At 34.0% G+C, this 18,132-nt stretch overlaps 1 protein-coding gene across 1 annotated transcript in view; it reads right to left on the bottom strand.

The window, feature by feature from the left end:
• Positions 1-13,856, bottom strand: part of LOC127126482 (WAT1-related protein At5g07050) — a 71,051-nt gene extending 57,195 nt beyond the window's left edge. The window contains exons 1-6 of the mRNA XM_051055414.1: positions 13,465-13,856; positions 13,317-13,379; positions 13,112-13,228; positions 12,588-12,999; positions 12,344-12,495; positions 12,112-12,263 (exon numbers count right to left, since the gene is read on the bottom strand). Of these exons, the coding sequence (XP_050911371.1) occupies positions 12,112-12,263; positions 12,344-12,495; positions 12,588-12,999; positions 13,112-13,228; positions 13,317-13,379; positions 13,465-13,667 (1,099 nt within the window). The 5' untranslated portion in view covers positions 13,668-13,856. The remainder of the gene's footprint in view (positions 1-12,111; positions 12,264-12,343; positions 12,496-12,587; positions 13,000-13,111; positions 13,229-13,316; positions 13,380-13,464) is intronic.
• Between the last annotated feature and the right edge of the window lie 4,276 nt (positions 13,857-18,132).

The raw sequence follows: 18,132 nt of genomic DNA, 5'->3' as shown, positions 1-18,132 counted from the left end.
TTTACACCATTAGGTTAGGACCAACTTTAGACCATAAAATTTGACATATTTTTGCAATTGACAATTTTGCCCTTATGGGCTAATTTTGGTATTATTGTGATAGAATGACATGATCCCTTTATGATTAGAATGTGACATAGAATTTAATCACTTCCTTATAATTTTAGGATTTATACCTAGGACTTTTAACCATGATATTTACCAATATGTACATGCTCCCTTAGGACCTCTAACGTAGAATTTTCAATCAACACTTAATAAATCAATGCATGATCCCTTAGCATAGTTTCTAACGATTACTAACTTTGATTAGATCAAAACCTAGTTCCCAAAAAACAAAACAAAACCCATGGTTAAATTGATCAAAAGAAATTTTGATTGATTAAATCCTTTGAACTTGTATAATCCCACAGTCTAAATTGAGTGACCAAAAGACTCTTGGTCACTTAATAAGACTTTTCTTCCAAGCTGTGGAGCTCAAGGACTCAAGACAAGATCTTCATTCAAAGCATCCTTAGTCATACAAAGCAACAGATTATTCAAGCACATCAAAACTGGCATCTTCAACCTTTGTTAAATCAAAGTTAGAAGTGTGTGACACGAGCCTTAAGCAATAGAGAAGGAGTGGGACTGGAGTATTCATACCCCCATTCTGAGTATCTTTGGGTATGGGACGTATGACACAACGCTCATCGTATTCACCTCTATTCATAGACTTTAGCACAATATTGATCATACAATTGACAAGTCTCTCTCTTCACAAAGCAAAAACAACAAAAGCAAGGATTACAATCAGCAACTTATCAATCATGAATCAAATTGCATGATACGAGCCTTAAGTAATGGAGAAGGAGTGAGACTGGAGTATTCTTACCCCCATTCTGAGTATCTTTGGGTATGAGACGTATGACCCAGCGCTCATCGTATTCACCTCTATTCATATACTTTAGTGCAATTTGAATCGAACGATTGATAAGGTTTTCATCATCCATGCAAGAAACAACTACAACTACTCTTCTCCTCCCACTTGAAAGTTAGTGTGATTCTCATCCAGTAGCTATCAAGTCTCTCCATTCCATGCAAATCATTTCATTCTCAATCATTTCACTTCTATTCCAATTTCAATCATTCTTTTGCCTCCATCATCTTGTTTTCAGCCCTAGTGGGCTGAACTACGAAAGCTCTGATTTCCTTATTGTACTATAAGGATACGTAGGCAGGAGAATCCAGTTTCTTCGCGAGCTATCCTATTTATCAATCTACTTTCTCTATCCCATGGATCATTATTCATTCTGCAATCTATACCATCTTTTTGAGATCAATCATACTTTTCCTTGGACTCCTTGTCTATCCTTTTAGAACGCCCTAATGACAGTCCACCTCTTCAATCAAGAGTTGTTTGGCCCTTAACCCAAACAATTACTTCAGTCTTCCTTCTTGGCTTTACCTTATAGTGGCGGCCTGCTAGTCCATATATTGGTAAATGCCTAATTTGCTCTTCGATTAAGAGTCTATCCTTCTCTTGGATCCAATATACTATCCTTATTTGATCTCGAATTGTTGATTCCCCAACAAGTGATACACTACTCCTTGCACTCTAGTAATGCAATCCTTCTTGGAAGATGTATTTGTCTTGTGAGTCCCCGTTGCTTAGACAAACGTCTCTCTCTCTTTATTCTCGTAGTTCCGAACTACGATTGCTCTGACTTTCTCATTGCACAATGAGAATACGTAGGCACGAGGATGCGAATCCTCGGCGAGCATACTTCTAATTATTCCTCCTTCACCTTAGGGCATGATCCATATATTTCATTATTCATTATCTACCTTTGATCATAAATCGTTCACCCAGTGACATACTGTCTCTTTGACGTCGAAATACACTTTCTTTGGAATTCCATATACACCCTTTTAGGATGCCTAACGAATGGTCCGCATTTCTACCTAGAGTTGTTTGGTCCTTAACCCAAACAATTAATTCCTTATTTTGGCTAACACCCTATCACGGTTAAAGTTGTTTCCCTCTATGGTAGAAACCTCATTTCTCTTATGGATTCCAATACACTTTCACCTTTCGATTTCAAACGATACTTATTCGGTCACTTGTTACCAAATCCCCCTATTTTGTGACTTCGGTCACTTCACTCCATTCATTTTCATGATACATTCATATGCTACCTTCATTCACTCCATGTGATACACCTATTTTTGAGCCAAATACATTATACCTTTGTGCTCCATCTTGTACCTCCTTGTGAATCAAGAGTTGTTTGACCCTTAACCCAAACACCTAATTCCTTTTTTTTTGTTCCAATACAATGATATTGTGTTATAGGTCCTCACTTGTTGGTTCATACCAGTTTACTCTTGGGTTCACGTTTTCACCCCTTTTGGAGCTCAACACACTATTCTTTGGTTCAAACCATACTTTGATCACACTTCTTTCCATCTCCTGCCTCTAATTCCTTGAACTACGAAGCTCTGAATTCCTCATTGCATTATGAGGATACGTAGGCATGAGGGCCCTAATCCTCACCGAACACTTTATCTATTTCTTCTTTTTCCCATTCTTTTACGAGTAATCTTAGATCTAACACTCATTCAAGCGAGAAAAATCAAAACGCTTCACATGGAGTACCATGGATGTTTGGGGTGTTAATATATTCCCCTTACATAACCGACTTCCTTACCCATCATATCTCTTTTCCACGCGTTTTATCGATGTTTACCCTTCCCTTTGAGGATAAATAAAGTTCGATGGCGACTCTATTGTATGTTCGAGCATGCGATACGTTCAGATATATTTTCGCTAGCTTCACTATCTATCATGCCCTTATGTCAGCCATTAAATTATCATGCTCTTATTTTTTTATTATTCTTAACTTGTCAACGGTTGGATGAGACAGGAGAGAAGGGCATAATGTAATAAGCAGCCGGTGATCCATTTCCCAAAATCATACATAACGCATCATTTATGCATTTGCTTGTCTTACTTTTTAATCAATCATTAACCACAAAATGTTTTACGAATACATAGTTAATATCGAATGATGAAAACAAAGACCACAATATACTCAAATTATGGACTCAATGTACCCATATATAGCCACCAATACGTTTACTTTACTTCATCATTGCCACAATGCACGGTGTATATTTTGTTTCTTGTATTCTCCTTCACATAACACAACTTGTGTAGGCACAATAATATAGAAGCCCATCCTGTCGTAAGCACAACAACAAACAGTTCCCAAGTGGATGGAACAACTGTTTGAACAGAAATGGAACATCCTATAGAAGCAAAATGGAGATCTAATCAGTAAACACATGCCAATCACAATCACAATTGGTGGTAGATTGTTTTAAAACCCTACTCTAATCAATAGATTTTCAATTTAGAATAAAATCATATACCATAAAAAAAAAAAGAGATAGAAGAAGAGACAAGAGAGGTGGCCTTTATTACTACAATTTGAAGGGAAAGAACAAGTGAAAGTGGGAAGCATGGAATTGTAAGGGGTCATCTCTCAACTATACCATGAAAATTCATTTTATGATTTTAAAATGATACTTAAAACAAAAAAAATTAAAATTTTCTCAGAATTTTTAATCAAATTTTACAAATTGACCCTATTAAATTTTTAAAATTGTAAATTAGTCTTCATTTTTAAAATTAAAATTTTGACTCTAAAATTTTAAATTTTATAAAAATATTGCAAAAATCTAACAATAATTTATTTTAATATTTTATCTAAACAAAAGAATTTAAATTTTTATAAATTTTAAATAAATTATTTAAATTATCTAAAAATTTCAATTATCTTGTCCAAACGTACTCTCAAAAGTTACCTTAAGTTTTTTTAAGCATGGTTTTTTTTATGTTGCTATTCAGTTTTGTCTGTTTCTCAGGTGAAGTTGGATTAGGTTGGAAATTTCTTTAGCATGGCTGGTATGGAGAGCACTTGCAAACAACACAACAGACAAAGCTTGACCATATGATCTATATTTCCGATCACAAAAATATTGGCATTTCTTATTTTATATTCTTTTAATATATTTTAACTTTCTTAATTTGTTTGCCTTTATACACTCCATTTTAAAATTAATTACTAACTACTTGGCATGCAACTTTTTACCACGGATGAAATATTGTCATACTTCATAATACACAAACTACAAATTGTACCTTCAACCAAACCGCGGCAAAAAAGCATTCGAACAAGAGAAATTTGAAGCTAATGTAATTTCAAATAATTTTAGATTTGACATTTGGTTAACATAAACTCAATATCTAGTGGCTTTGCTAGAAAACTTTTATTGAGGGGGCCATATATTTAATGTTATATAAATTTCACATCACCTATTACATACTATTTTGATATTAAATTTCACACTGAGATAAAATTAATTTAGATATGGAAGTTTTTGCATGTACATTTCTTTATCGGGTTCGACGATAAAGATTTTGATCAATCGTCAATATCAAAATATCATCTACAAGTATGTTGTCACTCTTATGCACGTGAGTTATATATGGTAACATTGACGTTGTTTGTGGGAATTGATTAACGGTTCTCATTTCCCTATTTAAGATCGTTGTTAATGATATGTAGCAGCTCAAATTTATTTTAGTCAGGTCCTAAACTATCGGCAACCCCGATTACAAGTATCTCTGAAAATCATAGCAAGGACAAAGGCATTTCTATTTTCACAGAGCTGGGGTGATGGAGGTGATGTCGGAGGATGAAGATAAGTGCTTTGTAGCGCATTTTAGATCTCTAGAGACGATTCTAAACTATGAACGCCTCATCTTCATTATCTTGTGTCAATCACAAATAACTCGTGGATAGACGATAGAGAGACACAAACAAACAAAAATATTTATTTCAGAGCCCATGTTCCCACTTCATCATTCTCAAACCACGTCACACCTCACTCCTACCTAGCATTCACAACTCTGGTACATGAGTTCAGGATGTTAGGGTTCCTGTGTGAATATGTGAGAAAACTCTAATGTTATAAAATTGAAGGTGGAAACTCAATTAGAGTTTTTGAGTCGGGTTCCATTGTTTGTTCATTGTAACTCACTAAATTTCCTTATTGAGGTTCAGTGGAGAACAACGATGAGAACGATGACCAATCGTGAAAACACAAACAAGGAGCAAAGAAAGGAGTGATGAATGACTTAAATAATGGAATATAAAACTACCCAAGATCTTGTTGAGTCATGCATTCTTGAAGATGATTTAACGAAACTATTAAAGGAATTAACAATTACATGAATATTGGAGGAAGGAAGTAAAAGAAAAGAAATCAAGGATTCATACAATCTATTTAAATGTTGGTTGACCAAAGATTTTTCATAAAGGAATTTGATTACTATGAAACATATTTTCTCGCCCCTAGCAAATGATTCTTATTGTTTGAAGATGCTTCAAGAAAGAAGAAGAATCTTATGTCGACTAAATGAACATATCTAAAGAAAAGATGAACGAAATCTCGTAAAGTCAGACACAATATTTTCTAAACAAACCCAATAGTAAAACAACCTCTAACTCTTATGAAGATGATATTGACCTTTCAACAAATACAATCATCATTCAGCCCTTCAGTTAGGATGAGAAGACCTTAAACAATTATGGAGATAGTTGTGACCTTCAACAAAGTTAGACCTGATCTAACCCTTTAGTTAGGATGTGAGGACCTCAACCTTTCATTGATTATAGGCCTACCCGACCCTTGACCTAAGTTGAAACGACCTCGGCCCTTTATAAAAACTGATTTCAGACCATCAACAAAATCAATACCTAATGGATAAAATAAATGACAACTACTTTAACTTTAAATAATTAGTACATAACATTTCAACTATTTTTTGCAAAGTTAATTTTACACCTTATGGTCTCCATGATCATGTGGATGAGACCAGTAGAAAAATAAAAGGTGATATTTTTTTAACAATATCCACATGGATGTGTCGTATCTAAAAGAATACGATCTTTTGCAAAGCGCGTCGCATGCTCGTGGAAAATGTGTTTGAATAGAGTCAACATCGAACTTTTCTATTCCAATGAAGAAAATAGAAAATATAGATAAAACCTTTTAAAAGAAAATGGTCGTCGCAACCAAATTCGGGTTTGGGAGTTGATTACGCAAGGGGAAGGTAGTATCACTCTTCACGTCCGTTGTACTCAACGGGAACCTTTTAGTTATACTTAAGATTGAATGTTAGCTTATGTTATTTGTTTTCTTCGAGTTATTAAAAGAGAAAAGAGAAAAAGAAAAGAGTCGCAATTTTATTTTATTAATGTGTCTCACAAGATTGCGGGTCTTACTTCAGGTGCGATGGAGAACTCAAGGCTACGTAGTTCTAGGTAGACAATGTTTCTTTGTTGGTCGATTTTAGCAATAGTTATTTTGTCTCAATCGAAGGAATAAGATTGCTACCCAAAACAAGTGGAGAAAGGAACGTTTACATCACAAGAGAATGGATTTACAAATCAACATTAACGGGAAACATCACTAGCTTACTCACACATTCAAGTGGACGAAGCATTCTCTTGCATCATCTCGAGACGAAATACCTTTCGTTTGAAAAAGAGTTTGAACGATCCCACGACGGCGAGAATTTTTTTTGATGTGTTTGAGTATGTTTTAGACTTAAAAGACAGAGTATTTATGACTTATAAGAGATTACCACTTGGGCCTAATACTCGGGACTAGGACTGGATCTTTCGCCCAGGTAGTCTTTTTCTTTCAAATAGTTTGCAAAAAAGTGTTTGAATATTTACAAGTGGTTTGAATGAAAGACTAACACTTAGATTGCAAACAATTACTACTTGGGCTTAGTGTTCGGGACTATGACCATACCTTTCACACAGGTAGTCTTTTTCTTTCCATTTATTGTAAAACGGAGACGTGTTTGTATTTTATTGAAAGCCGAGATATTTATAGCTTGTAAGAGATTACCGCTTGGGCCTAATACCCGAGACTATGATTGGACCTGTCACCCAGGTAGCCTTTTTCTTTCATTATTAAAAAGTGTCAAAGTATTAATTAATCATTTTGAGTTTGACTATAAAAAGATCTTAATGTTGGGTCAAGCTTTTAATTTGCATTGAGGGATGAATTGAGTTATGAAAATGGTTTTGAAATGATTTAAGGTGCTTATTAAAGAAAATGGTTAGATGTTGACCAAGTTGATATTTTTTAAAAGGATTGATTTTATTTGTGAAGGTTAATGGATGTTAAGCGATTGATTTTGGTTTGGAAATGTTTTGGTGTGATTTTGAAAAATGTACTTGATGTTGATCAAACACCTTGATTTTAGTATTTTTGAAAGATTAATTTTAAGGGTCAATTTATTATTTTGTACTAACAATTATGCATCAACTAAAAATAAAATAAAATAAAATAAAAAATAAAGCAATAAATAAAATAAAATAAAATTTAGAATCTTCAATACTTGGACTTAGTGTTGTTGCTACTTTGTTGTACTATTGGTTTATGTGAGACTTTTATGTTCACATGCTGGAGCATTTGTCCTTTGAGCATGTGTGAACTAATCTACTGACTATGTGTGAACTCTGATGTTTTGATGATTGTTGTGTTGTAGTAGTGGTATATGCTGACTAACTACTGACTCTATATGTGTGCATGCATGTCTGATTGTGTGCCTGACTATATGGGAGCATTGTTTGTGTGCATACATGTCTAATTTTGTGGCTGCCTGTATGGGACCATTTTGTTTGATATATTTTATGCATCAAATATTTTACCTATGTGTTACTTCTATTGCTCCCGTTGTTTACTTTGTGGGGTTGTTTGTGGTGTGCTTATGATTCTTAATTTGTATTGCATATCTTGTATGTTTTGAAAGAGTTGTTTTGCCAAAATTTTCTAAAAGGGGAAATTGTTGTTCCTTTTGAATTAACTGAATTATGAAAATCAACATGGAGTGTACAAGATCTCTTGGTGAAGAAAGGATATGTGTGGGACCTGATGTTTCAGCATGTGTGCAAGATGTTTTGGTGAAGAAATGACACATGTGGGACCTGATGTTCCAGCATGTGTTCAACATTTTCCCCTTGCCAACAGGACAATGTTGTTTTTGTTTTAAGCATAATTTTTGGATGTGTGCAATGAAGATTTGTTGATATCTTTTAGTAATGCATTAATTAGATTTGTTTAGCCGTTTAAAAGGATCAAATCAAATCTAATTAATTGGAGATTTAAAATTTAAATTCAACTCAACCTTTTTGGTGGAGGTTTTTGAAAAACAAATCTTAACTAAAGCCTCTAAATATTTGGACGTGATCATATCTTTTTCCCATTGGAAAAAAGCTCAGAAAATTGCATTTCTATTTAAGGAGGCTCAAACCTAACATTTTAAGTGTACAAGTATTGAAGATTTGTGTGTTAGGATTTATACTTTGAATCTTTGTTTTTGTTGTTGTTTGTTCATCACTCTAGCATATCCATTCATATCTAAAAGCATGAAGTTTGGCTTTTTAGTTGAGTTGTAATTCAATATTCAATATTCTGATTATTGTAGTGATCACTTGTGATTAGTTATTGAGATGAAGTGTGAGGAACTCTCATATTTAAGTGGGATACTAAATACTAATACACAGGTAAAATTAGAAGATGGGCATTGAACATGGGGTTTCTCATGTAAGATACTATGTACTAATTCTATTAAAGAGTGGATTTCATTTCTTGGGTTGGAAGGCCCCAGACTTTGCACTGAATTTGGTTAATAATTCTTTATGTTCTTTTATTGCATTATCATTTATCGTCTTGTTTATCAATAATCTGTCAATTCTTCATTAAGATGTTGAACACCTTAAATTAAGCTTATGGTCCAACATTTGTCCCCTTAAGAACAGAATTTCAGTTGTAAATCGAAAGTGTTTCCCCTAAGGACTTTTCTCATCGGTTGCTAGCCTGAGTGAGGGAATCATTAGTCTTTCTTTTAATAAATAAATGTAGTTTTTGGGAATCAAAGGCATGTTCCTTATGGACTTTTCCCATATGTTGCTAGCCCAATCAAAGGAGTATGTAGTCTTTTTTTTAAAATAAAAAGTAGCGCTTCAATGGATTACACATCAGTTGGTTATTGCCGAGGTGAAAATTTTGTTATAAAATATATTATTTTTTGTAATGACACATCACAATGAAATGCATATATTGTTTTTCATTTTGCAAATTCATCAGTAGAATTTGAGCACGCACAACATCAGTAGAATTTGATTTTTGGTAACAAATTCATCAGTAGAATTTGAGCACGCACAACATCTAAGTGTTCATTCAGGCCAGTTGAGAAATGAATAGAACATGTAATTTTGTGATGATGCTTGGAATTACTAACTTCAATTGTCAAACACAATGTTGAGGACATGAAAAAACATATGTATGCAAGTAAAATTTGAGTTCCTCCAACAAAATTTTAAGAGTAATAAAAAATTTAGAAACAGATCTAAATTATTGATTTAATTTAAAGATCTCACATTGGAGTTCAGAAATTCGAATGTACCTTGAAAAATTTGTTCTTTGATTCATTCCATTCATCAATTGAATTTTCAAGAAATACAATACTTAGAGCAATTAATTTATCTACTGAATTCATGATCCACGAATGAACTAACATATTACAATGACTTCATGCTTTAAAATTTGGATCGAACTTAGTAGGAAAGAAAATAGATCCATCAACAAAATCAAACTTGTTATTGCCTCCAATTGCTTACTACATTGATCGATCCTAAGCATAATAGTTAAATACCAGAGAATTGATTTAATTGCAATAGAAGAAGGTCCATCGGATGTGTGCATATAATAAACATTTCTAAGAATTTATGAAGGACCTATAATCGAAGGATTGTCCGTATCTGTGGCATTAGTGGCACCACGAATCATGATGAACAAGGAAGAACGATGCGCCACAGAGTTTAGAAAAAGTCTGACAACCATCATGAAGTTCTTCATGATGATGAAAAAATGAAGGAAAATAAATAATAAAATGGATAGAAATGGATTTGATTCAACTGAATTTAATAGTTTGAAGAATTAGATGCAACATTAACCACCTATTATAGTGAGTGAAAACTAATTATACATGATATTTTGGTAACATGTGTAGCAAGCTACAAGTTTAACACAAACAATACATGAAACTGTAATAGCTCGTGTATCAAATTGTTAATTCAACACAAAGAAATGACAAAGTTGGACTTTAAGGCAAGCAAATAAAATGCAGCATCTATCCCAAGCTAAATATTATAAAAATTTATTGACTCATAAATTTCAATAGATCTCATAGTCCTATGAAGCTCATTTTGAAAGACAATGAAATTGTCGATCTTCTCTGTAAACTCACCTAAGAAGACAACCTCATTTTCTTTGAAAATTATACCACATGATAAAAATGTGGAGGTTGAAGATGAAGAATCATAACAGTTTGAACTTAATGGTAATAAAAGGGTGCCTCGTGACCTCTTTAATTCGAGGAGCATTTGGAGGATATATGTGCACTCTGTCATTCAACATAAATAACTTGACATTCCTCCTTTATTACTCTATAAAATATTAATCTCAAGTTAGTTAATGCATAGTTAGTTTAATTTTTCCTATTTTGTCACATGGGTTTGACTTCTTTGATAATGATATGATTTTTTTCTTTAATTAAAGGTAAAATACCTAACAACCAAGAAAGATTGAGACATGGTAGAAGGACTCGACATGCTTTCTTTCAGAGGGAAAAAGCTAGACCACTGCGTCCAACCGTTGGTGCCACTTCATTAGAAGTAGAAGCATCATCTTCCTAAAGTCACGTGTCTCATGCTTCATCTTCCGGGAGGCATGTATCCCATGATGCTGCCCCGGATATCCCAGAAGCCCAATCTACCTAGGAGTACTGTCAAATTCATAACAAACTTATGCTTCATCTTCCGGGAGGCATGTATCCCATGATGCTGCCCTGTATATCCCAGAATCCCAATCTACCTAGGAGTATTGTCAAATTCATAACAAACTTACTGTCCAAGAGGAAAACTTATTGAACTAAAGGTTAGTACAAAAGTTAATTTTCTGATTATTCATTGAGTTGTGAAATAAACACACTATCATGAATTCAAAAAGTATCCAGAAGTTAGTCCAGAACTTAACTTACGAAGTCACCCTTCAATTAATTCAGAGATTAATTTCCAAACTATTTTTTTGGACAAATAAAAATGACTCACTTACAAAGTATTTTAGTATGTTTTAGAGACGAAGTTAACTTTCAAACGGTGCCAAAAGCATTTTCAAATTTCATAAAGATGACTATTCACCTCTAAAGGTGCGAAGAAAAATCTCTAATTTTCATAGAAAAATAGACAAAAGAATGTTAACTCACTTTGCTTGTATTGAATCAATAGAGTGTTACAAGTATTTATTAGTGTATTTAGAGCATATCCAATTCAAAGATTAATTTCCAAACTATTTGTATTTTTCCCACCTTTAATTAATTAATTAATTAATTAGTTTTAAAGTTCAGTTGTTTATGAAACCATTCTCTATAAAAATATTTTCTTCGAATAGTAATAATTATTCACGGGCTTAGAATATGTGTGAACAAGACTTTCACCATTGAAAAGTAATGCAAACATGTAGAATTGATTTTTGTTGTACTAAATCAAGAGAGTAATACAAGTATTTATAATTATGTAACTAACTTGCAACTAAAATGTGAAGTGGATTGAGAACTAGTAACTAATTAGCAAAAAAAACAAATGTTAACTAACTCTACATTAACCTAAAAACTCAGATTATTATCTGCACCTGCACCTGCTGTCCACACTAAATGGTCTTAATCAGCCACCAAAAATGCTTTAGCAAAGTTTTCTCAAAAAAGATAGTAAAGTGATGATGATGATGAGGATGCACATCACAAAAACCCTTCCCAATTTCTCAACTCTACGTGACCCTTTTTTCATATTGCACTTTTTTGTTGTTATTTTTCTCATAATAATATATATCTACACGTTTAAAGTTTTGGAGCACTAATAATTGTGACCCTTAAAACTTTAGTAGGTTCATCCTTCTGCATCTCAATGTCATTCATTTCAACACCTTCTTCAATCACTGTTTTCAATCCTCCATTTTCTACACAACACTTTGTTCCTTCTGTTATTGTAATCTCTGCTTCAATCTCTTTGTTTTCTTTGTTTTTTCCCCATAGAACCGAGTAAAGTCCTATTACGATCAAAATTGCTCCAATAACACTGCAACCACAAAATAAACAAATTAATCAATAATGCAACCAAATTACTTACCAAAAAAAAACTTTATATTATGGACCTACCCTCCAAGATATAATTTTTCTGCCAGGATGAAAGTGCCCATGATAGCTACAATGATCATCATCAAAGGACTGAAAGCAGTGACAAAAACTGGCCCTTTCTTTTGCATCACAATCCCTTGAACATAATATGTAAGACCTGATGATATTATACCCTGTTTGTTCATCAATGTTTAACTCCATTAATTAATTGTATCCACAATAAACAAAACAAAAGATCTATCTAGATATTAGGGGAGACACTTACAGCATATGCCGCGGCTAACAAATTCATGTCCCAACCAATGTTCCAAACATTTGGCTTACTCTCCATAACAAATGTTACTGCAATTGATTGAAGTGTTCCCAAGAAACATACTATGGCTGTCAGTGAAAGCTGTGCTGAATATTTCCTTAATGTTACTGCTTGAAGGATGAAGAAAGAAGACCAAGCAAAGGTAGCAATTATGAGGAGAATAGAACCCTTAACCCAATCTTTTTCACCAGAATCAGTATTGTTTTCAGCTACATAATTTCTAGGATGATGCATGTATTGAGAACTTAAAATTTGAATAACTTGTCCTTTGTATAGTGTCATCACCATAGCCCCACCAACTGTGATTACAGTTCCAATCACTTTTACTTGGCATCTTAGTTTTTTCATGTCCAATTTCTCCATCCTAGTTTATCACAAGTAGAGAAAATAACACATTTATTACCAAAACCATAAACGAAATTATATCATATAGGATGAGAATATATCATTAGCTTATTGTTTATGTAAAAAGTTACCTGAAAATAACAGCCATTACAAATGTCATAGCAGGAAGAATATTGCTAATAGCACATGAGTATGTTGGAGATGTGAATTTCAACCCAGCATAGTATAGATTCTGATCAATCACAGGTCTAAACAAAATAAAAATAACTAAGTTTAGAACATTTTTGGATTTTTTGAAGTCGCAATTCAGATGAACCGAGCGAGAAAAGTACTAACCCAAGGAGTCCCAAGACGAACATTTGCATGAACATAAGAAATGTAATTCTCGGCCTTATCTTCCTGCCAATGTCAAGAAAGAAGAAATGATCAGAAAGTGGTTTTCTCAAACAAAAAATCAGTCAAAATGAATGATGGATATATATACCTCTCAAGAACTACAGCGAATGGAGCAATAGCTGCGGTAGCAAAAGCGTGTCTATAAACAACAAGAACATAATGACTCATTCCACGGTTGAGTGAGACTTTTGTTATTATATTCATACCAGCAAAACCAAATTGCAGACAAATCATAGCTATGTAAGGCTTGCACCTTTGAAATAAACTTGAACAACATTTATCTCCTTCCATTACTAGTACTATGTTATGGTACACAGAAACTAGAAACAGAGTTGTGTACAAAGGAAGAGGAAGAGAAGAACACTTGAATGTGTTTGTGTTGTGTCTCTTCTTAAGTGTAAAACGTCATGCCTTCAATTCTATTTATAGGCCTCCACTTCACATAGAGATGTTATGTGAGAAGTGTCATGAAAACTTCAATTAGAGCAACTTTTTTGATTGAATTTGAAGCGTGTAAGAATTGATATCATCATCAAACTCACACGTGAGCTCCTTTTAGTAATAGGATTAATAATAGGTACGACATTGGATATTCTTATTTGTTGTGTGTGTATATGCATGAACAATATGGATTCCACGTGGCAATAATTGTATTGTTTTATTGAGAAAATGAATTAGGTGAATGGCCATCCATTTTTATGAGTCAGTTAGATCACACTATGTGTTAAGTCATGTGGGGCAACACTCATAACCTAAGAAAATTGTTAGAACATCAACTCGGCTCAAACAAATAAAACAATAAATACAAATAATGAACACACCATGTTTAGTTAAAAAGTTTGGTAACAATGTACTATCTATGAAACATTACCATTTATTTACATTGTAAAAATTTGATTTTACACCAATTTAAATTATAATGTTAATTATTGTTTCGGGCCAATCAGAGACCCAAAAAAGAAGGCCTAATTATAAGGTTTATTATGGAATATCCACACAGTAGACAGGAAAACAATTGGGATTTTGTCAAAAGTCGAACACTTGATCTCATCTTCGTTGAATATGATTGAACGACTACCTGTATCTCACGTTGGATTAAATGAAACCGTTTTAATCAACTAGCATATATATAAGTCCAATGACACGTCATTGCAAGTATTATCTCACTCTCACATTCAAACGACATTTCTACGGTTTAACTGAGTTAGATGTTGGAGTGTTAACCTTGCAGATCTTCCCCACTCCACTGCACCGGAAGAGCTCTTTCCTTTGGAATTATGTATTTCTTGTCCACCTCAAAACAATGGCGTCGTCATAGGAAATCGACATCTAATTCGCTTGAATTCTCGTGAAGATAATCGTTGCTCCATTGATCTTTGTTCTATTATAGCTCTCAGTTGATTCTATTCAAAATATGGCAAAGTCAAAATCCACTCGACTAGCTGCTCAATGGAAAGTTGACACCAATGGTGTGACGGTTAACACTATTGATCTCGTCAGAGAGGCTCCACCTCCTCCAACGTATGAAGTTGATCGAGTCTTAGTATATTTTTCTTTTATTCCGACTCCTCTTATTCCAAATTCTCTGATCATCAAACATAGTACTTTTTAAGTTTTATCGATCTTTCAACCTCATCAATAGCTACTTCAAGGACATACTTTCAAATAGCCTCCACTACAACCCCACATCCTTGGTCAAGATATGCTTCAAAGCCTCCAATAACTCCAAGTTGACTTAGGCATGCAAGGAGTGAGTGAACTACATAACAACATTTACAACTTGGTTCAACAACAGAAATGACACTTCTATACAAAGTTTCCTTAACATTGAGGAAAATTTGTAGTACATTCCTCACATAGACCACTCCATGCGTAAGGTGATGTTGCGCAAAAACTAGAGATGATAGTTGTACCCTTCCAAAAGCACATCATCCCAAATAATCTCCCTCACACTACTCCATATGGGAGAAAACCCAAATGAAAAAACACAAATTCTTGGCCGAAGAAAAAACCATGCATTCCAGACGCATCCTCGATAGTTGTATCTTGGAATATCTTGACACCCCCCCCCCTCCAAGTTGGACAACTGTTGATTGTAATCTTAAGTGTCGAGTTTTTGTTATCGTCTCCACAGGGATTGTAAGATATCACCGCCTTTCGATAGTTGTTTTAATCTTAACTTAAGTAACACAGGGGTTTTTGGTTTTAGTCACGTTATCTTGCATAAAAATGTAATAAAATGCGGTAAGAGATTTGGTTTGAATATTTGAGAAATATTTCCAAAGTTAGGGTTCGACGATCACTTTGCATGTATATGTTCGATCAACAAAACTTATAAACTCCTTTAGATGATAAACTATTTCACAAAGTCCTCCCAATGTGTTTATCTCTAACACACATTGTGAGTTTTCCCATTTTGATCGATTGTTTATCTCTAACACAATCTATCAAAATGACAACATTTTGGTTCAACCTTATGGTGAACAAAATCATTCATTACTATCTCTAGCTAACAAACAAGATTGGATGGAAACCTAGGTTAAGAGTTGGTAAACATCTCTCGATCATAAACCAACACAAAGAGTTTTACATAAGAACAAAGTTTTCATCATATATTCACCATTAAAGAGTTTACAAATGAAGATCGTTACATTTACACACAAAGCTAATGATCATCTACATCTAACCTTGACAAAATGGAGGACTTAGCTACTCATTTTCATGGTAGCTTGGTCGGCAAGTTTCGGAAGAAGGTTGATCAACATCCAAGTCGATTAATCAAGATTGGATGGGAATCCACCTTCTTTTTGTAAAAGATGGTTAAGAGATGAAGAGAAATGAAATCTAGGTCAAAAAGATCTCTAGAGCAAAAGCTGGAAAATATCTAAAAAAAAGTACAAAAGTATGGAAAGGTGAAGTATGGCTCCAAAAAGTGGCACTTGCTACTTATAGTGCTGCTTCTGGGCTGTCATGCTCGCTAGGCGAGCAGAATGGCTCGCCTAGCGAGCCCCTAATTGAGGCACCTGAGGCACCTGCGCCCAGAGAAACAGCCTTTCCCAGACTGTCATGTTCGCTTAGCGAACAAACCCTTCGCCTAGCGAAGGACACGCTTCAACCTTCGCCCCAGCGAGGTTGAGAGGTTTTGCTACTGGAATGCTCGATGGGAACTCGCTAAAGCCTCGCCTAGCGAGTGAGTGCTGGCTGCGCTTTTCACCAAGTCTGGACGTGTTCGCCACACACCTCGCTGGAAGCTCGCCTAGCGAGTGTGGTCATGTTTGCCACTGTAAAATACTGGAGCATTTCGCTGGACTCTCGCTGGTCGCTCGCCTAGCGAGTGCTTCGCCACAGCCCTCGCCTAGCGAGCAAGCTGATGAATGCTTGTTTGATTTGATCCCTTTGCCAAATTTCTTGTGTCTTCACTTTCTATCATCTCATGCCTACTTCCTGCACAATAACACACAAATCAAAGGTACCAAGATCGTTTATCATTGAATTGCATTTCATCTAAAACAAGGGTGGTTTTGAACACTTAGCAAGGAAATGGAGTGAAAGATACCCATATTTGATAGCTCAAATTAGCACTTTTGAGTATCTAACAACTCTCCCCAACTAGATTCTTGCTTGTCCTCAAGCAAAGTATGCCTCTTGAAGGACAAGAGGATTTGCTTTAAGAAAAAGGTTTCTCCGAAGTCGGATAAAACGGCTCAAACACAAGCGAATCAGCAGGTACAAATTTCCAACGGTTCAAATAAAATAATACACAAGAACTAAAACTTAATAGTAATGCGAAATATGTATCTATCTACAACAATATTATTTTGAATGAATCACTCTATCTCTCCTCTTCGAATAAGGATTGAAGAATTTACGCGTTTGCAACCGCGGGAATAATCTCACTCTCTAACAAATAATGAAGAAATCAATTCGATTCATACAATGTCTAACAATTATAAATGGTAATGTGGAAGCACGAAGATCACTAAGGGCTTTTCGGTTGAAGCTTGGTTAGGTTAACAAACAAGGGTCATTTCTTAGGCCATTGAAAACGAGATTGTCGATGCAAAAGAGACATTCACTGTACATTATTTACACATCTCAACTTCGTTCCATTTATTTCTCATTTGAAACCTTCACAACTCTTATTTCACAACTCAATTTTTGTTTTTCACTATTTTTCTTCCAAGCAAGCATTAATTTTCATTCTTTCTATTTTTGTTCTTTTCTTTCACATCATATTTACAAAACAGATGTTTCTTTTCTATATTTTCTATATATATATATATATATATATATATATATATATATATATATATATATATATATATATATATATATATATATATATATATATATATATATATATATATATATATATATATATATATATATATATATATATATATATATATATATATATATATATTTTATTTTTATGCTTGCTCGGTTTTTCAAGAGTTGTGGTACTTACCAATTCTCATTTTCGTTCTCCCCAACTGATTTCTTACTCACCCTAAGTGAATACTCTTAACTTTTTACGGCAAAAGAACAATAATCAAGATTTTCCGGGTTGTAAAAAAAAAGATTTTTGAAATCTCGCTTTATTTCAAGCTGAGATTCAACTGTTTAAGCTCAAAGGGGTTAACGAATACTCTCTCTGCTCACATGTAAGTTATATTTGGAACTGGTTGTGCTCGATAGTAAACAAGTGCCTTGATCATTTCTAATTGCTTCCACATATTCACAATAATAAAAGATA

This window comes from Lathyrus oleraceus, chromosome 3 (genome assembly GCF_024323335.1).
Source record: "Lathyrus oleraceus cultivar Zhongwan6 chromosome 3, CAAS_Psat_ZW6_1.0, whole genome shotgun sequence".
NCBI classification, from domain to species: Eukaryota; Viridiplantae; Streptophyta; class Magnoliopsida; order Fabales; family Fabaceae; genus Lathyrus; species Lathyrus oleraceus.
This window is presented reverse-complemented; position numbering and strand designations above follow the sequence as displayed.